This window comes from Capsicum annuum, chromosome 9 (assembly GCF_002878395.1).
Source record: "Capsicum annuum cultivar UCD-10X-F1 chromosome 9, UCD10Xv1.1, whole genome shotgun sequence".
NCBI lineage: Eukaryota > Viridiplantae > Streptophyta > Magnoliopsida > Solanales > Solanaceae > Capsicum > Capsicum annuum.
The window spans coordinates 202,014,779-202,038,638 of NC_061119.1; the positions used below are offsets into that span (position 1 = coordinate 202,014,779).

General features: G+C 36.5%; 3 protein-coding genes across 3 annotated transcripts; 2 read left to right on the forward strand and 1 right to left on the reverse strand.

The window, feature by feature from the left end:
- Nucleotides 1–301: 301 nt before the first annotated feature.
- On the forward strand, nt 302–5,363 carry LOC107842196 (B-cell receptor-associated protein 31). The gene is made up of 2 exons (XM_016685945.2): nt 302–838; nt 4,729–5,363. Exons 1-2 carry the CDS (start codon nt 553–555, stop codon nt 5,088–5,090), a joined length of 648 nt encoding a protein of 215 aa, XP_016541431.1. The 5' UTR covers nt 302–552; the 3' UTR covers nt 5,091–5,363.
- Nucleotides 5,364–6,430: 1,067 nt separating this feature from the next.
- Nucleotides 6,431–15,889, forward strand: LOC107842194 (fimbrin-5). Its single transcript, XM_016685944.2, has 15 exons — nt 6,431–6,632; nt 7,027–7,171; nt 8,387–8,557; nt 8,943–9,181; nt 9,289–9,460; nt 9,562–9,600; nt 9,702–9,770; nt 9,874–9,990; nt 11,002–11,213; nt 12,319–12,474; nt 12,552–12,751; nt 13,524–13,681; nt 13,757–13,853; nt 14,299–14,390; nt 15,222–15,889. The coding sequence occupies exons 2-15, from the start codon at nt 7,085–7,087 to the stop codon at nt 15,396–15,398; spliced, it is 1,986 nt and encodes a 661-aa protein (XP_016541430.2). The 5' UTR covers nt 6,431–6,632; nt 7,027–7,084; the 3' UTR covers nt 15,399–15,889.
- A 469-nt stretch (nt 15,890–16,358) lies between these two features.
- On the reverse strand, nt 16,359–23,822 carry LOC107842193 (growth hormone-regulated TBC protein 1). The gene is made up of 7 exons (XM_047396428.1): nt 22,575–23,822; nt 19,165–19,281; nt 17,826–18,005; nt 17,631–17,729; nt 17,410–17,487; nt 17,179–17,280; nt 16,359–16,752 (listed from the first exon to the last, which is right to left on the reverse strand). The coding sequence occupies exons 1-7, from the start codon at nt 23,049–23,051 to the stop codon at nt 16,615–16,617; spliced, it is 1,191 nt and encodes a 396-aa protein (XP_047252384.1). The 5' UTR covers nt 23,052–23,822; the 3' UTR covers nt 16,359–16,614.
- Nucleotides 23,823–23,860: the final 38 nt, after the last annotated feature.

Below are 23,860 nucleotides of genomic sequence, written 5' to 3' on the forward strand. Positions count from 1 at the left end.
ACAAAATTAAGAATGCACATCCAAAATCAAAGTAAAATTCGAGCTAAAAGTCAAATTAAAAAATATATTTGTATATTAGGATAAAGTAAATATATTTGGCTCCAACTATTAATAATCATACGAAAAGATATACTCTCTCCGTCTCAAATTATGTGTCATTATTTTTTTTTAAGTTTGTTCCAAAATAAGTGTCGCCTTTTTTTATCATGCAACTTTTTAAAGAGAAAATTACCCTTTTACCCTTAATTTTTTCTAATATGAAATTTTATCTTTAAATTAAATTTTCAGTAAGTTTTGAAAAAAGAAAAAGAAAGGATAGGTCTTGCCGACGCTAGTACTTTTCAATACAAAGTCTTTTGCAAGCGTAAGCCGCGTGACATTGAAAAAAAACCAAGTGTATAAACAAAAGCAACACCACCTGTACACTCTATTTACGCTCTTTTCTCCACAAAAAAGCAATCAAAATTCGGATTACAAATTTGTCTAAATTTTGGCTTTTTGATAAGTAATTCGATTGAGTCACCGAACAGTTAGTTTTGTTGTTGTGGCAAAATGTTAGCTCAAGTGCAACTTCTGTTCATGGTGGTGTTCATGGAGATGGGATTGATTTTGTTGTTTCTGTTCAGAACCCCTTTGAGGAAACTGATAATAATGACCCTTGATCGTGTTAAAAGAGGCAGTGGGCCTTTGATTGTTAAATCTGTAGCAGCTACTGTACTTGTTATCATGGTTTATACTGTTTATTCGATTAAGGAATTGCAGTCTCGTCCTACTGATTCTGTTAATCCAACTGATCAAATCCTTCTTGCTCATCAGATTCTTCAAGCTGCTCTTATGGGTATGTGTACTTTTTGCTATCTTTGAACCTTATTTTGGGGTTGGGGTTGGGGTGGGTTTTGGTACAGTTTGTTCTTATGATTAGTTCATTGGTCTGTTTATATTTGCATTTTCTTGGTGTTCTTGAGTTGTTTGTAGAATTTCTTGTCATGATTAGTTCATGTTTTTATGTTTTTTAAAATTTGGGGTGGGGGTGAGGGTAGGGGTAGGGTTTGAGTTTGGGTTGGGGGTAAGGGATGGAGAGGGGATGGGATTGGGGATGGGGATTGTAAGTTAGGAATCGAACCCTCACCAACAAGGTGAAACTTTTAGGTAGTGATACACTTGAGTTACTAAAGTTGGTTTTAGGCCACCATTTTTATTGACCCAACAACAACAAACCCAGTGTATTCCCACATAGTGGGGTCTGGGGGTAAGATGTACGCATTACATACCACCACTACCTCAGGAGAAGTAGAAAGACTGTTTCCGATAGACCCCCGGCTCAAGAAACCATTTTTATTGACCCAATAGATAAAAATTACTTGTGAATTTGAATCTCAAAAGGAGGAGTTAATTTGGTGTGGAAAAATGTTAGTTCAAGTGTAGACTTTGTTCATGGTGGTGTTCATGGAGATGAGATTGATTTTGTTGTTTCTGTTCAGAACCCCTTTGAGGAAAATGATAATAATGACAGTTGATCGTGTTAAACGAGGCAAATGGGGAGGGGATTATTAGGTGGGGAATTGAACCCTCACCAAAGTTGAAAGTTTACGTAATCAACCAAATGAGCTACTAAGAATCATGTAAATCCAATCGATGAAATCCTTGTTGCTCATCAAATTCTTGAAGTCGCTCTTATGGGTATGTTTCCTTTTTTGCAATTTTTTGATCCTTTTTGGGATGGCTTGGTAGAGTTTATTCTTATGATTAGTTCATGGGTTATCTTCCTTTTTGCAATTTTTGAACCTTTCTTGGGTTGGTTGATAGAATTGTTTTAATGATTAGTTCATGAGTAAGTTTCTACTTGCATCTCTCGGAGTTTTTTGAGGAGTCTGTAGAATTTCATTTACGATTAGTTCATGGGTATTTTTCTATTTGCTTTTTTTAGTGTTTTTTGAGTTCTTTGTAGAATTTCATTGATTATTAGTTCATTGGTATGTTTCTATTTGCATTTTTTCGGTGTTTTCCGTGTTTGTGTAATTTCATTTGTGATTAGTTCATGAGTATGTTTCTATATGCATCTTTTTGGTGGTTTTTGAGTTGTTCGTAGGATTTCATTCATGATTCGTTCATGGATATGTTTCTATTTGCATTTTTTGTTGAATAACTGTGGTATCCGGGCCAGCTATTCCGCACTTCGACTGAATCCATGGGATGCCTGTCACCTCCCACCTCCCAGGTATCTCTATCCACCAAGGCTAGGACTGATAGGAAGAATCACCTAGTGGTTGTGTTTTTGTCTCTGTTGGGATTTGACCCGAGCCTCTGGTTCTCAACCCACTTCATTGACTACTAGGCCATATCCTTGGGTTTCTATTTGCATTTGGTTGGGTGTTTGTTGAGTTGTTTATGGAATTTCGTTTATGATTAATTCTTTTTGCGTCTTTGTGAACATGTTTCGGGTTATTTTTGAGTTTCCTTTTTATGTTTACTTTGAGAAGCAAAGTGAACAAGTTATTATTGAGTGTCATGCTATTGGAAACTCTGGTATGATGTAGTTAGTTGGAAACTGGTATGTTTCAGCAGAATTACTAGTTCTCAATTTCCAGTGCAAAAATGTAAAGAATTTGAAGGCGGATCAGAGGTAGAGCCAGGATTTGTGCTGAGGAGGTTCAAAATTTGAAGAAAAACTAACCGAAGGGGGTTCAACATCTACAATCTATACATAAAAATCATTTTAATCATGTATTAATAGTATAATTTTCTGCTGAAGGGGGTTCATAGCTGACTCTGCCCCCAGCGGATTTAGTTTTTAGGCAGCCGGCATCACTGCAGCGCTGACCTTGACTTGAACTGTATCTATAGTTGAAGAATATTTTCACTGCCACTGATGTAGATACGGTGGAGCTTAAAGAGAACAACAACTGAAGACAGAGAGGAGGGGGGGTTATGATGTATTATTGATGATCAAATATCTAGAATTTAATTCATAGTTCTAAATTAGCTTTCATTAGTTCCAAGTCTCTTGCACTAAAGACCACCCTTGGAAAGATTCTTCCTCCCTGAATTCGCATAAGCTGCAATGTGCTAGTGAGGCGCTGGGTGCAATAATAATTTGCACCCACTGAGAAAATTTTAAATCTGACCTTGGTTTAGATATTTCTCAAAGAAAACTTGTATATTTCTAGATGGGAATGTCTAGTAGACAATCATGTTCGGTCGAACTCGTTAAGAGAATGTGGAGAGTTGCTGGAATGTGCATATCTTCAGTTAAAACTACACTTACAGATTGATTGAAAAAGATAGACAGGAGAAGACTATGAACACTGGCTTAAAGAGTGTTAATAGGACAATATTTTAAGAGAATGGGGAGAAGATAATCGTTAGGGAATCTAGTTTTGTGGTTCAGAATCATGCCTGAGGGCTGACGATTCAATTGAAGAATTACTGTGGTTCTGTTTGAGAAGTTCATTCATCTTGTTAAAGTTGGTGGTTCTCCACCGCTGCCTTGCAATGCACTTCTTCAAGCAAGGGTGTAATGTGGCAATTATAAGAAAGATATTGCCTTTATCTTCAATACAAGATGGGAGGGAGTCCCTTATCGGGGAAAAAAAAAGATAGAGGGGGTAGTTCTTGACGGTGACTGATATGTTTGGACCTCAAATCTTTCTTGTTGTCCACCTTTTCCTTTTCTTTTGGTGTGGCCCCTCTTGTAAGGGATTGCTATTAAACACTAGCTGCATGTTCATGACATAGAGAACTGTGGCGAATGGTCTGGGTGATTGCAATATCTTTTGGCCTGTAATTAGCTCATTTAAGGCAGTGAAGTGAGCCATTAGCTCAGATTCCACATCTAACTGATTAGCTCAGATAAGGAACCCAATCCTGATAAACCCTTGATATTCAAGGTTATTGGCACATACATCTGCCTTTGGTGAAGTTTGCCTATTACAAGAGTTATCAGGTGAGTGTAGGCATTACAGGCATTGATAACAGGCATGCCATTTCGTGTCGTGTATACTAGCATTTCTGCAAGTTTTGACAAATTGGGATGTGTTGGGTTGGGTTGCCCTTCCCATCAAAACTGTTGCACCTTTGGTTGTTCAAAGCCAGTTGGCATTGACAGATGACTAACCACTTGGAAGACGCCACCCCAGAAAAATGATTTGGAAAACTAAAGCCCCTATAAGGTTGGTTGCTTTACTGTGAAGTCGTCCATGATGCAGTGCTGACACATCAAATTTGTAAGAAGGCATTAATATTTGTTGCCAAATTTTCCAATTCCTCGCTTGGATCTGTTCTTTCTGTTTTGGATGATTTGAGGAAGTTATAAAAGGTAGTCCTATTACACATGAAGTATACCAGAAAACCTTAGCAAAACAATATGGTTTCTACCAAAGTTGCCCAATATTCTATACTAATAGAAATCTTGTGGGTGCATTCTCGTTTGGACCTGGTTAAGAGCTGTATGTGGAAGTCTCGTGTCTGAATGGAGAGTGGCCAAAGATGTAATTTTTAGTGATGGTAGTATTTACTGATTTTAGCTGTATAGCTTACGATATTAATCAATCTTTGGTCTGTCCTTCCATGACATAAATCATCCTTGTCCGAATGCTGGAAAAAGTTCGTTCTTTGTTGCTGTATGCTCATACGTGCAGGGTGTACGGTGATCTGGTAATTGTATTTATCTTCACCGTGCAATACATTAATTGTATGATGACGGGGTTCAAATGATTTTAATTCTTGCAGGATTCTCTCTATTCCTCGGCCTGATGATCGACAGGCTGCATCATTACATAAGGGAGCTTCGTTTACTAAGGAAGACCATGGAGGCCGTGAAGAAGCAGGATCGTGCCTTGGACAACAACAAGAACGGCGAGGCCACCACCCTAAGGGATGAAATCTCCTCCTTGAGAAACAAAGTAAATCAGCTGGAATCAGAAACCGAAGCAAAAGAAAAGGAGGTGCAATCTCAGAGAGCAAATTCTGATTCTCTGAAGCGCCAATCTGAAAAGTTGCTGCTCGAATATGATCGGTTGCTGGAAGACAATCAGAATCTTCGAAGCCAATTGCAATCTCTCTCACATTCTGATAGCAAAAAGAACACATAGGAAGGATAACATCCGTCTGTTTTCTGTCTATCTCAACTCTAATAGTTGCCTTTCAGAATTTAGGTTCAAGAAGTGTGTGCTGTGTAGCTCGTCTTTGTCATCTCTGATAGATTCTTGTAAAATGATATCTATACTCTTTATCACCTCCGACCGACATCTCGATTACCCTAAAAACTGTCATGCCACTCCTGTGTTTGTCTTGGAGGGGGCAATTATGTATTCAGATTCTGTCTGTTGTTGATCATGGTAAATCTATGTGGTTTGATTTGAAAATCGAGTGTGAGCAAGCCTTTTGATGACGATGTTGCAATGTTTGTCTCCAACTATGGCCTATAATTTACTTTGTGCTAAAGGTCTAATCACATGTCCAAAATTTGTTGAAATACATTTCAAATATATGAGGTGAAAGGTTGTTCTCTGAGTATAAGATGTCTAGGATATTGTACTGTTTTGGTTTGGTTTTTTAGTGGACTCCCTGAGTACTCTCATAACTCTTGAAAAAAATATGAAGAGATGGGCAAATTGTCATTTATTACACGGTTAATAAAAAAATTACCTACCGTTCTAAAATTAAATTAATCAAATTTGATGAAAAAGATCTACTTAAAACATTGATAAACTCAAGTCGTGTTATAATTATATTTTTATTTTAGTTGATGTCTATTTTTTTATACTTATCTATTTTTTATACATATATTTTTCGGAGAAAAGTTCATATTGTAGTCCAGTGAATGTTTTTATCTTTTATATTTGTCTATTTTTATACATTTTCTTTGGAGAAAGTTAGTATCCTTAACTTTGGAGCCAAGTCAATTTCCCTTATAAATAAGTAATTGTAATTCAGTATTTCTATAGAAATAAGAACTACTCCCTTCATTACCTACTGTTCTTGTTGTATTTGTATTATTTTATAATACTTTATACTCTATCGTCTCAAGATTCAAACGCTAAGATATTTTTTCCTCTTTGATGTGGCTAATTTTACGAAACTTGAGTTTGTTGCCCTTTATAGTTGGGCAAGAAGTTAAGAATGAAAATAAAACATCAAACTAAAATCATACTTAAGTGATGATATTTTTGCATTTTCGTCTTGACATCACATTCTTATCATCTCCGTCATCTAGATTATATCGCTTTAGCATCATCATTGTATAGCAGGAATATATCATTTTAGCATAATTTTGGTTTTTATTTGATACTTTATTTTCATTCTTAATGGAGTTTCCACGACTCATTGCATCCAAATGAATTTCAATCGTGTACCAAATTTTTTTACAAGTTTTAAATTTACCACCAAATTGATAGCTAGTTTTAGTTACTTATTTTCCTAACTAATTACTCATACATATTTTTATACATATTTAATGAATTTTCTATTATTAAAAGCTTCTGTTTATTTGTATATTCTTTTCTTTTCACCTTATATTTTTTCTATAGTTCACTCTCCTGTATTCTTCTGACAATAGCATTTTCTCTTAATTTTTTTTTCCTTTCCATTTCTCTGTATAGCCCAAGAAAAAAAAATATTACACTGAGATCTACGTAAGAATGATTCCTCTTCCTTTCATTTCATTTGCGTAAAATGGTTCCTAATTTCTTCACCAATTAATTTAGTTTCATTCATAAAAAGAAATGCATGCAAAATTGATTAATATACTCATCAAAGCTTGTATTATTATTAATTTTGTAATTTTTTATTTTTTTTTTGGGTGATTTAATGGTGAAATAATCTCAATCTGCATTCAGTGACGAAGTCATGAATTTCGTTAAGGGTGTTCAAGATTTAACATATATGCATGCAATATAATTTTTAACCTATATAGTTGGTGTATAATTTTTCGACAGGAGATGTTCAACTGTCCACCCTAAACTACATGTGGCTACAGTCATATTGCTATTTTCTATTGAGATTGACGTATAATTTTTTTTCTTTTAGTGAAATTTCAGTTATCTACTTATAGTGAAGTACACTGAAGATTGATTTGCAAATCATCATGTCTAGTTTTGTTGGTGTTATTGTTTCTGATCAATGGCTTCAGAGTCAATTCACTCAAGTCGAGCTGCATGGTCTCAATTCCAGTGTACGTTAACATTGCTTTGTTTTCCTTGTTATATACTTGAGTAAGAGAATAAAACACGTTTAAATTGAGTGAATTGGATATAGTTCCGCGTAGTGGCAGAGCCAGGATTTTCAGGATTCAGAACGTGAATGAGTAAACACACGAACATTGCATATTAAAAACTTCAAATAAGTTTAACTATGTATAAACAATGTAATTTTTCGCAATCTTCCACCGAATGGGGGGTTTGGATGACCCCTCGGCCTTACCTGGCTCTGGCTCTGTCCCTGGAGCAGAGTTGGAGCTAGGATTTTGAGACTATTGCATATTATTAAGTGGATTTTTAACACAAATACAGACTTTGTGCAAGTTCTGCCTAATATGTAATCAGAATGCTAGCTTCCTCCCTGATATGGATAATTCATATAAAGGGCAGCCCGGTGCCCTAAAGCCTCGTTGTGCACAGGGTCCGGGGAAGGGTTCCACCACAAGGGTGTATTGTATACAGTCTTACCTTGCATTTCTGCCAGAGGCTGTTTACAAGACTTGAACCTGTGACCTCCTGGTCACACGGCAACAACTTTATCAGTTGGTCCAAGACTTTCCTTCGATATGGATTGATATCAATTTGTATGAAATTGAGGCGCAATTAAAATTGTTGTTGTTGTTATATGCTCGAGTAACAGAATGCAGCTTGTCGATCAATAGAGTATTATGTGAAGATTGTTTCTCCTTTTGACATACTATAACAACAACAGTTACGCCTCAATCACAAGCTAGGATTTGCTACATGAATATAGGATACATAGATATAATTCATATAGTCGACCTCAATTAGTATGAAATTTAGGCCGCAAAGACATATCCATAATTTGAAGTTTATGTGTTTGTACATTGACCTCAAGTGAATACTACAATAATAACCGAGTTCCGTCAAGTATTTATAAATATTTAGTAGATTTCTTATACAAGGTATGGGTAAAAGCTACTGGATTCACCTGAACACATATACAAGCCTAATTGTTTTTCCTTTTGACATACTCCAACAACAAGAACTACGCCTCAATCTCAAGCAAGTTAGGATTGGCTATAAAAGTCCTCAGGGATTATATCGCTCTATTAAAGCTCATCTCAGAAATCATACAAAATAAATAAAAAGTACACGAAGTTTCCTATACTTTCTACCGGCATATAATTTGTTTCTCGTTTTGACATGCTAACTTTCATTTATTACAGTTCCTATCTGCAAGGAATCAATCTGGAAAGGTCACCTTGGGGGATCTACCACCTGTGATGTGCAAAATTAAGGCCTTCCAAGATATACTTAGTGAGGATGATATTAAATCGATATTGAGCGAGTCATCTTCCAACATGAGTGAAGAAGTTGATTTTGAAATGTTCCTTCGGGTGAGTGAGATAATTGTTTCTTCAACTTTTATTCCAAATATCATTTGCTGCTTCGAAAGAATGAACAACTTTGGGCTCTGAAGAAGAGTTGAATAGATAAACTCTTCATGAAATTACTCTGATATGTATGCCTAGACACTAGCTTTCATTTCCTTTGAATCACTACCGCGAGTCTCTTAGTTGTGTGTGAAATGAATGAAACATGTATCTTATGCAAACGTACTGGCCGTAGTTTAACAACCTATCTTCAACTAGGGATATTAGTCTTTTGAATTGAGTAGGGGTCGTGAACTTAACATGCACTCCTCTGTATCTCTTCTTGGTTGAACACAAGTTTTAAGGTGGAAGAAGAGAAATTACCATACATTTGTGTTCTTCTGATTAGGCATATCTAAATCTACAAGCACGAGCTACAGCGAAATTGGGTGATTCAAAAACCACCTCCTCTTTCCTCAAGGCAACCACAACCACACTACGTCATACCATTAGTGAATCTGAAAGGAGCTCATATGTTGCTCACATCAACAGCTTTCTCAGAGACGATCCATTTTTGAAGGATTTCCTTCCGATTGATCCATCTACCGACCAACTATTTGATCTTGCAAAAGATGGTGTTCTTCTTTGGTAAGTGGTAAAGGATACATTTATGATTATATTCCGCGACTTTCATGTTCGTACTTAGTAATTCCATGCAACTAAGTTGAGTCGTCTAACTCAATCATGCATTGCAGTAAGCTCATAAATATTGCTGTCCCCGGAACAATAGATGAGCGTGCTATCAATACCAAAAAGGTTCTTAATCCATGGGAAAGGAATGAGAATCACACCCTTTGCCTCAATTCTGCAAAGGCCATTGGTTGTACGGTGGTCAACATTGGCACGCAGGACTTAATCGAAGCAAGAGTATGTGAAGTCTATGGAAGTTATTACTACAATTTTCTTATGTAACATCTAATTATCGATACTAAAGCTGTTGAAGTTTCTTTCGTTTTTGATTCCCTTAGCCTCATTTGGTTGTCGGGTTGATTTCGCAAATCATCAAGGTATTTGCTATTTCTACACTTTTGTGTCTTTGTCCGCGTGCTTGTCAGATATATTGGAATTTTTTTCTACAAATTGTTTTCTACTATTGTTGTGGAATCAGATACAATTATTAGCTGATCTCAATCTGAGAAAAACGCCACAACTTGTGGAATTGGTGGAAGATAGCAAGGTTTGCGATAATTTTCAGCTTTTGCCTCTTTGGTGCTTCTGTCAAAAGTTTTGTGTTACTTTAATGTCCGTGCTAGATTACGTAATAGCAATAACATTTGCAGGAAGTAGAAGAGCTTATGAGTTTATCACCAGAAAAGGTTTTACTGAAATGGATGAATTTCCATCTTAAAAAAGCAGGCTACAAGAAGGAGGTTACAAATTTTTCAAGTGACTTGAAGGTAAAAATATTCATACCTGTTGTTACGACTGAGATGCTCCACGGCCAGGGATAGGCTTGTTTAATAAATTTGGACTTAGATAATTTGATTGTAGTCTTTGCTGCATCTTTTGCACAGAGCCTGGTGGCTCATTCTTTTGGATTATTTTCCTTCTTCCTCTATTTCCCTTGTATGTCATACAATGTAGAACAAGCAGATAAGTTTTATGGCGTCAAGTACAAAATTCGCTGGTTCAAAGATAACCTTTTTACTACTGTCAATATTTGTACATTTCCATCAAATTTGCTGCACTACTATCTCTGGCACAAGTTTTTGAACTACTACTACTTGCATCATACTATTAAAATTTTCAAAAGCTATTACAATATATACTTTGTTCTACTAATGTTGCCATGTGACCACGAGGTCACCGGTTCAGGCCTTGTAAGGCTGCACCCAATAGACCCTTGTGATCGGGCCCTTCCCCGGACCCTGTGGTCACATGGCGGGAGCTTTAGTGTACCGGGCTTCCCTTTACTATTATCATCTACTTTCTTTGTTGAAATTTATAGATATTTTGGATTATTTTGTTAAAGATTGATTACTTAAACTGTTCTCTCAAAAGAAGTGAACAACTGTTACCAAAAAACAAGAATAGTCCCACAAAATGGGGTCTGGAGAGGGTAAAGTGTACGCAGACCTTACCCCTGCCTCATAGGTAGAGAGGCTGTTTTCGAATTTCGATAGACCCTCGGCTCGAAAAAAAACAGTCCAAAGCAGTCCAGAAAAGAAATAATGGAAGTGTAAGAAAGAAGAGAGTAACAGAATAGTACTACAACAAAAAAATATAAAGGTAAAGATACAAGAAACTAGAAGAGTAATACCATAATTACTAGTCTGGGCGAACAGCAAGACAATGCTCTCCCACCTACTAACCTTCTGCTCTAATCTAGTCATTACTGTCTCTGAAAAACAGGAGTTTTCCAAATCCATTCTGTTAATCTGGTTTTTGTTCTCTATCTTTACATGCAGGATGGTGAAGCCTATGCTCATTTGCTGAATACTCTTGCACCTGAACATGGTACTACCAACACATTAGATACAGAAGATCCAAGCGAAAGAGCAAACTTGATTCTTGAGCAAGCAGAAAAACTAGATTGCAAAAGATACATTACTCCAAAGGACATTGTTGAGGGCTCAGCAAACCTAAATCTTGCATTTGTTGCACAAATCTTTCAACACAGGTCAGATTAAGCATTTCATCTGATAACCTGATATTGTTCTTTCTTTGTGTAACCTTTTTGAGTGACCCCGATCCTTCAGTTCAATTTTAGTATTTTGAATCATGTTCAGAAATCCACTGCACTGCAAAGATATATGGCTAAAACTCCTCAAGCGGAAAGTTGAACTTGAACAAGCCTAGACACTCTCGAGCTACTTGATCTTGCTCGGTGTTTGTTAAGCTAGAGTATGCATAACTAGTGTCCCTTCCAGCAGGATAGCATGGATTACGAGGTTTGGTAGCATGATGTGAAACATTGTAGGTTCAGTATAATGTACCTCCAATATTTTAGCTCGCCCGTCATGTGAGTTTGGTGTCCAAGCCTGACTAATTAAGAAGATTCCACAAAAAGATAATTCAATGTCGCGATAATATTCCAACTATTTCGGGACATACAAAATTTGTTTTTGTTCCTATGTGCAACTCTTTTGAAGTTAAACAATAAGGCAAGGAACACTCAAAAGTTATTCATGTTCAATACATATTAGACATTTACTTTCCTTGTGTTCACACCTTCTTTAGGAGTCCTCGATTCAGTGATTTTGGTTTATGCTTAATTCTTGTTTCTTTATTATCTTTAATTTTAATTTCTTCAACTGCATGACATGTCTTTATGCACAAGTGTGTAAATCAAAATCTGCATCAGCGACATATTCAAACAAAAGTTGTCCTTTTAGCCAACTCTTTCAATGGAAAGATATACAAGGTTGTTAGCAACATATACAATAAGCACCCTCACTTTAATAATCATCTTGCCATCCTTTAGTGATTCTGATTTCTTTTGGTAAGAGAAGTTAAAACTGATTGCATTTCCAAGAATATGCAGCAGCGAAAGCAATGTTTATATGAAATAGTTATCACTGGATCTTGTTTTCCTAGAGCCGGTGGTCATTTTTATGTGATGCTTAATGCATAACTACACGTTTAACCTCTTTTGTCATGAATCTGCAATTTGATATTGTTACTAACTTTGGAATTGTATAACCTCTCCTTTGTGGAATTATGCTTGTCAGAGTTCTTATTTTGTCTACTTTCTCCATCTATAAGAGAGTTTTACTCTGGTACAGGAATGGATTGACAACGGATACCACAAAGTTATCTTTTGCTGTGATGATGGAGGATGATGCTCAAACTTCTCGAGAAGAAAGATGCTTCCGGTTGTGGATCAACAGTCTTGGAATTGATACTTACGTGAATAATTTATTTGAGGATGTGAGAACCGGGTGAGTTATTTCTTCTTGCCTTCTTTATCGATGTACTTTGGACTGTAAATGTTGCTTCGCCTTCCCTTCCCATGCAGATGGGTCCTTTTGGAGGTACTGGACAAGATTTCGCAAGGATTAGTTAACTGGAAGCAAGCAACAAAACCTCCGATTAAGATGCCATTTAGAAAAGTTGAGAATTGCAATCAAGTCATAAGCATTGGGAAAGAACTGAATTTCTCCCTCGTAAATGTAGCCGGAAATGATATTGTACAAGGAAACAAGAAGCTCATACTAGGTAATATGATACTATCTGAGCCTCAGTTTACTCCCAAGAACTTCCCCATTTCATGCTTTTGTATCAGTCACACCTTGCAATATGCTATCCCGGTGTAAGATAGGGCATTTTTCACGGGATATGTACAATATTTGTTACTTTTCTTCCATGTCGAGGTGCTGCGCTCATATGGACTTGGGCAATCCTCCCCCCATGAGCTATCTTTAGACTCACTATTGGTTCAATTTTGTGTCCATTCTGAGAAAACAACAAGAGAAAAGTTATAGCACGACTTCTAGTTAGAAAGCAAGGACGTATGTGAATATGTCATAGTTTTCATCACTCTGTTGAATGAAATGTTCATGTTTTATGCTTGATCAAAGCTATCTTATTTACGCACTTCACATGTTCCTAAGGATTGCACAAAACATTGAGTTCCAATCTGTACAACAGGTCAAAACGGGTGCTGATACTGAGTTTTGGATACATCAAAATTGTAATGTTGCTAACTTACCGATCTACCACAACCTAGTCCCTTTTTTGGAGCTAGTTACATATTCAGGTTTTGATTTGGTTCGTTATTGTTTTTGATAGCATGCTCATCCGGATTAACTAGACGTTAGTTCGCGTATACATACTTGAGCATCCATAAAAACTTCAAATTAGCATTTTTATTTTCTCATAAGGACGATGGTCTACACCATATTGCTTGTAACAATGTATATAAAATATCAGTCAACCTTTTATACAATTTTATGAATTGAGTTGTAACAATCATTTTGTTGTCTCGCAGCTTTTTTGTGGCAGTTAATGAGGTTTTCAATGCTCCAACTGTTGAAAAACTTGAAATTTCATGCCCTCGGGAAGGAGATAACAGATGCTGACATACTAAATTGGGCAAACAGTAAAGTGAAGAGTGTAGGAAGAAGATCTCAAATCGAAAGCTTTAAGGTGATGAACAAAGCTTTTTGATCCTGCTTTTGTCAACTTCTATTGCATGACAGCTGAGATGCTTTGTTTTGTTAGGACAAAAATATATCAAGTGGGAAATTCTTTCTCGAACTTCTGAGCGCTGTGGAACCAAGGGTCGTCAATTGGAGCCTTGTGACCAGGGGTAAAACTGGTACGCAAAGAGTTCGTAGACTCTTGAACCTGCCGCGGTTAAAAAGATCATAGCTTAATAGAAAGACACTCAAACTTGGCCTCAGCTGACAAGTAAACACTCCAACTTTGTATATGCACACTAGACACCTTAACTCGTTACCACCGTGTCAGTTGAACACTCCAACTTACAAAATGATCATCTTTACACTTGTAAAGTTTACGTGTCATATCAGTGTTGGGTGTCCACGAGACACAAATGAGGATGAGCTGGTTTATTTAATTGCCAGTTGAGACCAAATTGAGGTATCTAGATATGCAGTCTCAAAGTTGGAGTGCTTACTAGCCAGCTGGGGCCAAATTTGAGTGTGTGTATGTATTATGTGGTTAAGATTAAGGAAAGTCTGAACAATTAACTTTTGCTTTGGCTTTGAAGAAAAGTACTGATGTCACTGAATGCATTGCAGATGAGGATAAGAAGCTTAATGCAACTTATACAATCAGTGTAGCACGGAAACTCGGCTGCTCCATCTTTTTATTGCCAGAGGATATAATAGAGGTAAGAGATCAGATTGAAAAAAACGCGCGTTTGTGCTTGGTTGCATGTTGGATATGACACCTGATGAACATCCTTTGGTCAAAGTTTCTTTATATTTGCGCATACTTGGAAACAGCCTCTGGCAGAAATGCAAAGTAAGGTTGCGTACGATGCGCCCTTGTGGTGGGGCCCTTCCCCGGACACCGCGCATAGCGGTAGCTTTAGTGCACCGGGCTGCCCTTATAATACTTCACTCTGCATAGTCCATATTTCTAACTAGGGGCTGTTTGATCAGCTGAACAGAGTTTTGGCAGTACATATTGTATTAAACTTGCTTTATGCCGGGCCGATGAGATCATTTAATAGATTTTAACAACAATTACCTCTCAGTACCAAACAAGTTTGGGTCGACTATATGAATCAGCACTTACTTAATACATTAGAAGTTCTCTAAAAAGTCGAAAACCTATCCTCAACTAGAGCTATCACCTATATGATTCTTTTTCCTCCCTTGTGCTCCTATCTTCAGATAAGTCTGCAAAGCAGATCTATAACTTCAGGAAAAGGATTGACTTTGAGGGCTGGGAATAGGGGTCCGAGTCTGTACAATTGGTTGTCGGTAACTGGTCGAGCTTGGTGCGTGCCGGTTAAGTTCCCCAACAGCCAACTCAGAATTGGTACAGACGAGGTGTTGCAATTCTTTCATGAACTTAGGAGCTGTTTGATGCAACTAAAAACTTAAAGACTCTAGTGTAAAGCATTTTTGTTAGTGCCATGTAATAGCACAACCATTGCCACTTTGCTATAGAATCCACCCTTTTTCTTGAAACTAAATCAGCTTTTACCACTCAGGTGAACCAGAAGATGATGCTGACACTCACAGCAAGCATCATGTACTGGAGCTTGCAAAAAAAGACTGAAAATTCTGAGTCTAACACTCCGGAAAATGGCGGTTCGGATGCATCTCCAACAGCAACTCCTGATGTTGGCATTTCTTCCACAACTTCTGAAGTGGAAGAAGAAAGATAGAATTTGAAGAAATGGAATATATATTTATGTTTTTGTTAAGGTCTCTTCTGATGTGATCTCAGTTTTGCTTCCAAGGGGACATGTCTAATGAAGTTGGTTAATAGGGCAGTTCATTTTTTTCTATTTTCTTCGATCTGGTATTCGGTACTCACGGGCCCAACTAATCCACATGCTCAAACCCGAAACCTCTGGGAAAGGACCAAGGGATTCTATCCGCCCCACCACAACTCGTGATGGGTTATATATAGGGAAGTTAATTAAATGCATCCTTTACTATTTAGTATTTACTACACAAACCTGGTGAGGTGGGAAGCTGGGAGAAGTGAAGACAAGTAAATCGTACTCCCATTTTGCTCAATTTTACTTGTCACATTTTGGTTCTCGAGAGTCAAACTGTATGGACTTTGGCCAACATTTTAAATGTTAATCTTGAGCCAGTTTCAGTAATAGTTCACACTGCAATATAAAAGAATAAATTCTTTTCTTCTCCATCTTCTTTTTGTTTTGCTTTTTGGTAATAGGCAGAGAAATGGATCAAGTTCACTCTGTTCTGTTAAAGCTGTAATACTGCCAGAGGCAGATTCAAGATTAGAATAACTGGGTTCAAGAAAGGTCATTATTATAAATTAAATTTATTTCTTAACAAAGCTACTGTGTTCTGCTGAAACTGTAACTTCAATGATAGATACACCCCCTCAATGTGTCATGCTAATTATCATATTTTGGATTTATTTTGCTAATGATTTTTAATCTCATACAATAATAACAAAAATACCATGGTGGATTCATTAAGTAATCATATATATATATAGGCACTCTCAAAATTATGGACTTACCTGCTACCTGATTCTAATTTTAAAATAGTGGTTTGTGCTTGTCATATCATTTTATGCATAGGTTATTTCTCAAGGAAACAAATTTTTTTAAGTGCTTTTTACCAAGTAGCACAATCTACAATAATTTCATTCCTGAAAGTATGCAAAACTGAATTAAGTAAACAAGGGGAAAGAATATAGGATTAGCATACAACAGTTCAAAATTTACACTTTTGAAGATCTACAACATAAATAAACACAAGAGGACTCTCAAGCTGCTGTCTAGCTCATTGCTTTATGAGCAAAAAAGTTGATTTCCTAAAAGGGCAGCATGCCCTTACAGAGATACATATGTGTATGCATATATATATACTACAACTACTAAGTTTCCATCATAAAAACTATTGTTCATCGTCCGCTTTTATGGAATTTAACCGCCTTAGTCTCTGATCGAGCTCTGCCATGACTGCCGGTTCCTGCTTTTTTCTCTGTCTTGATATAGTAGTGGTTGTCATAAATCCAATTTGATCAAAGGCAACCTGAAAACAAATTGCCAAGAATATGGCTCATTTTTGGGGTTACAACGACTCGTATAAAATAGTGGTGATGCATTCGCATTGTTCATGCACAAAATGGTCATGTAGATGACATTTGTTTCGAAATTCTTAAAACTTATGTTGTCACTAGCATTGTACACAGAGTTTTAAGTTCTATGAACGGACAATGCATAGATGTTTTTGTAGCATTGGGTTTAAGTTAAACTACAACAACACGTAACTATATCCTTATCGAATTGAACCGATGGTGCAAAAATTCTTTACGATCAGTTTATGTAACTTAAATCCTTAATCAGAACACTAAACTCCGTTAGCAAAAGCCACTAAACATCCCCCTGCTTAATCCTTTAAATAGCTACTTGAAGATATAAGCATAGATAGAACTAGAGTCTAACGAGAGCGTGTTACCGTCAACAAGTCATCAGGATCAAAAAGTTGATGTGTGCATCTCTGGATTATATGAATTACATCGCCAACATGATGCACGGTCAGCAACTCTTCTTCGTTCATCTAGTCATCAGCATATAGTAGGATACATCTTAGCATTTGAATTCCAGTTCTTAGCAGATGGAGAACTCGAGAGGCAAGAAAAATAATGGAAAAAGTCATCATAAATGCTTAATATTCGGAAGTATTTACCTTAAAAATTGCCATTGCCACATGAAATAGAAGATTTGCACCTTCATTGAAAAGGACATCCCAGACTCGCAAGGTTGTCTGTAATGAAGTAGCAGATGGAAAAATCACTGACCAATATTAAGCTGGCGTTTTATATGAAAGCATACAGTACATGGTCCTTTGCACAGCAACTCACACACACACACACAGAGACAGAGGATAAGGAGACTAAATTTGTTGACCTCAGAAGGCAAGCTTTTGGCGAAAAGGCAGAGAAACCACTCGGTGCAAACAAGAGAAACATCGAACTCCAGTGCATCCAAATGAGCGACTATCCTGTACTTATCCTCAGCAGTATGTATCAGAAACAACGGAACTTGTAAAGAATCTATATTCATGCCAAGGGCAAACATCTCAAAAAGATTTAAAAAAAGCACCTTGGACATTTCTTGGTTAATAAGATCCTTGAACACTCTTTGCTCAACATGACATCCAGATAAGTTCTTATTATAACAGTCACTGACCAACACATTCTCTAGAAGGACAGCAATCATCCAGAACGCCTCTTCTTCAGTTTTCATCACCAGCAATAATAGTGCTGCAACATAATTTAATCCCTGCAACACAATCAACCAATTTAGAACAGATCGACACGTCAATTACTGCCACCGTCCCAATTCAGGTGTCTTATTTTCCTTTTTAGTGTGCCTTAAGTTTTCCAATTCCAACATCCTACATGGCAAGTTTAAAACCACAAGATTTAAAGGACTACACACATCTTTAATTTAAGACCACAGGATTCAAAAGTTTCGCTTTATTTCTTAAACTCCGTGCTCAGTCAAATTAAGATACTTAAATTGGGATGGAGGGAGTATTAAGGAAGCAAAATGACCACTTGTTGATGTAGGTTCCACATCATTTTCTCTAAGTCAAACGCAATTGAAGCAAAATTTATGTGAAAGTAATTCAAAATTGTGAGGAGTTGGATGCTGCATGCAGTTTGGTTTAGAAAGTAAGGCAACTATGCTAAATAGATTACTGTCTGACTATTTGTTCCTTGTGATGTCGAACAAATCAATTACAAAACATACATCACCGTTATTATTAACATGGACAAAAAGCAGAAAGAAATTGGAATTAATAGTTTAGACCTACACAACCCCGCTTGATTGATAAGATTCGTGAATTTAATGCAGTGTTAATTGCTCATCAACTGCTTTAACTTCTATCATAGCCAACTCTTAACTGATTTGTCACTGAAGCATACTAGTACAATTAATTGAATATTGATATTACTATCTTCCTCGAAATGCATGATTTGATCTGGTTAATGAATTGACACATCTTATGTTGAATCTACCAACAACCTTTGTTAATTTATCTCATAAGATAGCAGGGCAATTTAGTCTAGTCCGAGAGAAGAAAAGATATTTTGATTTTATCAGCTTTCACACCAAATAAAAACACAAACTTAACAGACTTAAAAGGATAAGAATTTGCATTGCCAAATAAAATCAAGTTTTTAACAATGAGAAAGAGATAAAAATAGTCTAAAGTCATAGCACATACGTATTCCTGTAAGTTGCGTCTGTTCTAACCTACTGAAAGATTATTAGTTTAGAATCAAGGGCAGCTATATAAATGCGTGTGAAAATGACGGTATGGCCTCCCCTGTAAAGCATGGAAGCACGGAGAATATGTAAAGCTGAAAGCAATACAAAATAATATCTTTGGTTAAGGTAAATATAATGATCTCCTTAGAGAGAAAATAGATACCTGGCAGTAGCCAACATCAGAATCACGGAATGAATAGGCAACAAGGACCCGTCTAAGGGCAGCATGACCCTCAGCAGTGTCCAACCAGGGATGACCAGGAAAGGTTCGTGGGAGGTCCTGCAAGTAAAACGCCATTGAGATAATAATAAAGGTGGTGATACCAATACATTAATGTTATGTATCTCAAATTTTCTTCAGCATTTCCTACAAGCTTGGTAAGAATTCATATGGCAGCATATATACAAACCTGTCACTACCCAAATGGCCATGAGTAGCACCCACACTAAGTTTCCTGTGGGAGAACCATCTCACCCGAACCTTTACCCAATCATTTAGTCAACATGAAGACGAGATTATCATAAAAACCAACTTAACGATAATAAATCCAAATCTAATTATTATTAATGCAGAATTCAAACAAACTACCTATAAACTGAAAGTCACGTGATATGGGATAGTAAAAAGCTTGTGGTTTTACCCATTAAATCACTAATTAAACTAATTATTTAAAATACCCAAAACTTTTAATAAATCCTCGGAATTTGTTCGGCTGCATAGGGTCCCGATTTCTATTATCTCAGATAGGGTACTCAATTTACCTCTATCTTTTGGGAGAAGTTGCGTGAGGAGCTGGGTACAAGGTTGGACCTTAGTACAACTTTTACCCTCAGACTGATGGGCAGTCCGAGCGAATGATTCAGGTGTTGGAGGATTTGCTTCGGGCAGGTGTGATGGACTTTGGAGGTCATTGGAATCAGTTCCTACTTTTGGCTGAGTTTGTGTATAATAACAGTTACTTGAGTTTCAACATGGCGCCGTTTGAGGCTTTGTATGGGAGGAGGTGTAGATCTCTCATTGGGTGGTTTGATGCCTTTGAGGTGAGACCGTAGGGTACTGATCTATTGAGAGACTCGTTGGAGAAAACTAGGTTCATTCAGGAGAAACTTATAGCGGCTCAAAGTACGCAAAAAGAGTATGTGGGTAGAAAAGTGAGAGAAATGCACTTTATTGAGGGTGAGCAAGTGTTGCGCTCAAGGTTTCACCCATGAAGGGTGTCATGCATTTTGGGGAGCGAGGTAAGCTTAGTCCTAGATATATTGGGCAATTTGAGATTCTTCAGCGTGTGGGGCCAGTGGCCTATAGGTTAGCATTGCCTCCAAGTTTGTCGGGTTCACACTGTGTTTCACGTATCTATGTTAAAGAAGTTTCATGGTGATGGTAACTACATTATTTGTTGGGATTCGATCTTGTTAGATGAAAATCTCTCTTATGAAGAGGAACTTGTTGCTATTCTTGATAGAGACATCCGTAAGTTGAGGACTAAGGAGATTGTGTCTATGAAGGTCCAGTGGAAGAATCGTCCTATTGAGGAGGCCACTTGGGAGACCAAAGCGGACATGCTTAGCAGGTATCCGCATCTTTTTGCTGATTCGGGTAATTCCTTGTTTTCCCTTCTTGTCTCTTGTTTGCCCGTTCACCCGTTCGGTGAAGAATCATATGCAGTAACCAACCAAAACAAGAAAAAGAAAATCTAGTACCGTTCTTACGTGTGTGAATAATCATTTACGTAATACATTTATCAGTACTTGAGATCAAGGCTGACACTAAAATATCAAAAACAGGACAAGTTCTAGCACATATCTGTAACACACATAATTAAGGCCTTGTCTCATGAGATATGTCAGTTTATCAAAGTACATTGAATCCTTAAGTAGAGTAATAATTTGCATCCAAGCTCAAGCTTCGTAATATTTGAATTAGAAGGATTAGAAAAAATAGCCTAATAACTTGTGCATGTTGACTAATTAAAAAGCATCAGTCTGTTACACTGGAAAGTAAGGCAGAAATGAGCAGTCAATACTTGGAAGCTGACATACAAGTCATCTCCTAAAATTACTGGCTGAATTTTCAATTTTGGGCTGGTCGCTGATTTATGATTTATCCATAAAATAGCTACACCCTTGAAATTACTCCATAAAGTGGATACTACAATGAGAGAACTTAAACAATAAGAACACCTGCTGACCTGCATAAGACGGTTTCATTTTGCAATTCTCTCTTTTTCATTTTTCTTTGTGCTTACTGTATCAAAGGTTTGATGAGGTAATTCTAAGAAGGTGTACTTCCTCACTCAAATTCTATAGATCAATAGGCAGGCTTATTACTCAAACAAGCTAAAAGAGTAACAAAATGACCATTGGAGGTACCACCTTCCCTTTCTCTTTACTAGTACCACCAAGAAATGCTGAATTACTTATCCAATAATAATCAGCAGAACAAGCTATATTAAAGAACATTAAGTACTTTTCCTTCTCAAAATTCTTTCACGCGAGTGCTCCTTTTCCACTAAATAATCATCTTCCCTGAGTCCTCTAATTAACATTTACGTATCATCAGAATCCTTGAATTACTTCTCCAATAATAATCTGTACAACAAGCTACTTAAAGCACAATAAATACTTCTTCTCAAACTTATTGAAACGGGAGATCTTTTCCAGCCAAACAATCATCTTCCTCGATATGGCTATTTAGCAGTTATGCGTCTTCAGAGTAATTTAGGTTATGTACTATGCAATACTATCGAAATCTTTGAAACTGTAAAGTTCCCAGTTCCCATACACCACTTTCTCTGTCCCAAAAACCTACGCCATTATATTTCATAACACCCTACAATTTCAGCCTGTAATGAAGTGACAAGTTTTACATTTACAGCATCTACAACCACAGAAAATGACCATCAAAAGCATCCAATAAGTTATAAAAACATCAAGTCTCATCATAATGCAAAAACTAATCAAGTCATAGCAGAAACTGACAATCAATAAAAGACAAAAACATTCTCAGCAACAAAACCTATGTCATTATACTTCACAACATCCTACAATTTCAGACAGCAATGACGTGACAAAACAACATTTAGTCATTTACAGCATGTATAACCACAGAAAATGACCATCAAAAGCATCCATTAAGGGGTCCTTTGGCAGGATGTACTACAGAATCTAATACATGAATTAGATATGGTATTATCTAATCTTTCGTTTAGTAGGCTTTTCAATCTACATATAACTAATACATTTATTAGTTATACACCGTATTCAGTATTATAGGGTGTATAACTATACATAGCAAACCATGGAATTAGTAATACAAGGTCTACTACTACATGGATAAGCATGATAAACATTATTAATCCGGCATAACTGAAACACCCTATACAGTACTATCCTTATACACTCTACTAAACAACCCCTAAGTTATCAAAACATCAAGTCTCAACATAATGCAAAAAACTAACCAAGCCACAAGAGAACAAACATCATATAAAAAACACATGTTCATTAACAAAACCAAATATTTCCTTTGAATCTCACAAGGGATCAATGTAACATTTGAACCAAGAAACTCACATGATCAATCTGTTTGGTAGCAGGTGTGACTTTATCCTGTACAGCCTTAGTTAAATCCTCATAATAACTATCCGGTGCGGTCGATTTCTTCTTAGCAGCTCCTGATAGTGAAAACCATATCTTAGGTCTCAAAACAGGTGGAATCCCTTTCCTAATAAGTTTCTTGAGAGTAATTGCATTCACCAAAGCTGAAAATTTCAAGGATGTTTTTAGTGTTGAGCTAACATGAGTTTGTAAATACCAATTTGCACCTTTACTAGCTTCTAATGCCCACCAAACTTTCCCTTTCTCCCTAACTTTTTCCCTAACCTCATTCAATACATTAACATCATCAACATTCCCTTCAACTGTAAATCCATATAGATCTTGAAATTTTACAGTTATTTTTGCCCTTCTAGCATGTATACTTGGTCTCAAAATTGGAACTTGAGATTGATACTCAATATCCATGTCTCTCTTGCTATGAGTTCCATACATTTTGTGGATTTTACACCAAAGAAATTGTCAAACAAAGTATAAAAAATGAATCTTTTTGCCAATGGGTGTCCAAGAATTCACAGAAAGGCCATATTTTTTAGCATTAAATTGCAAAAACTGAACTTGGGAATCCAAGAATTCAAAGGAAGGCCAATTCTTTTGGCATTAAATTGCAAAAACTTTTAACTTTTTTTACCAATGGGTGTCCAAGAATTCAAAGAAAGGCTCTTTTGGCATCAAATAGTAAAAACTGAGCTTTTTACAAATGGATATTCAAGAATTCAAAGAAAATCCATTTTTTTAGCATTAAAATGCAAAAATTGAGCTTTTTTTACAAATGGATATCCAAGAATAAAAAAAAAAAAAAAAAAAAAAGAAATTTTTTTATAGCATTAAATTGCAAAAACTGAAAATTATAATTCAAATTAAAAAAAAAAAGAGCTTTCTCACAAATGGATATCCAAGAATTCAAAGAAAGAAACTATATAAAATGTAGATTATTAGCATATAGATATTATATCAATATTCACACACAACCTTAAAAGAATACAGCAACAAAGAGGGACCCCAAAAAGAGAAAGTGGAAAAAAGGCAAATAGTCAAATATAAAATGGGATAAATATGAGGATAGGAAGAGGAAAATAGGAGGAGAGGGAGGATTCAAGAACAAGGAAAATGAAATACCCCCTCTGACACAATACACATTTGGTGGAATGGTTCAAATGAGGGGGAAAAAAAAGGAAAAGAAGAAAAAAAAAAATGTTCTTTCAAGTTTGAGGATGTTTGTTTGAAATAGCAAAAAAAAAAAA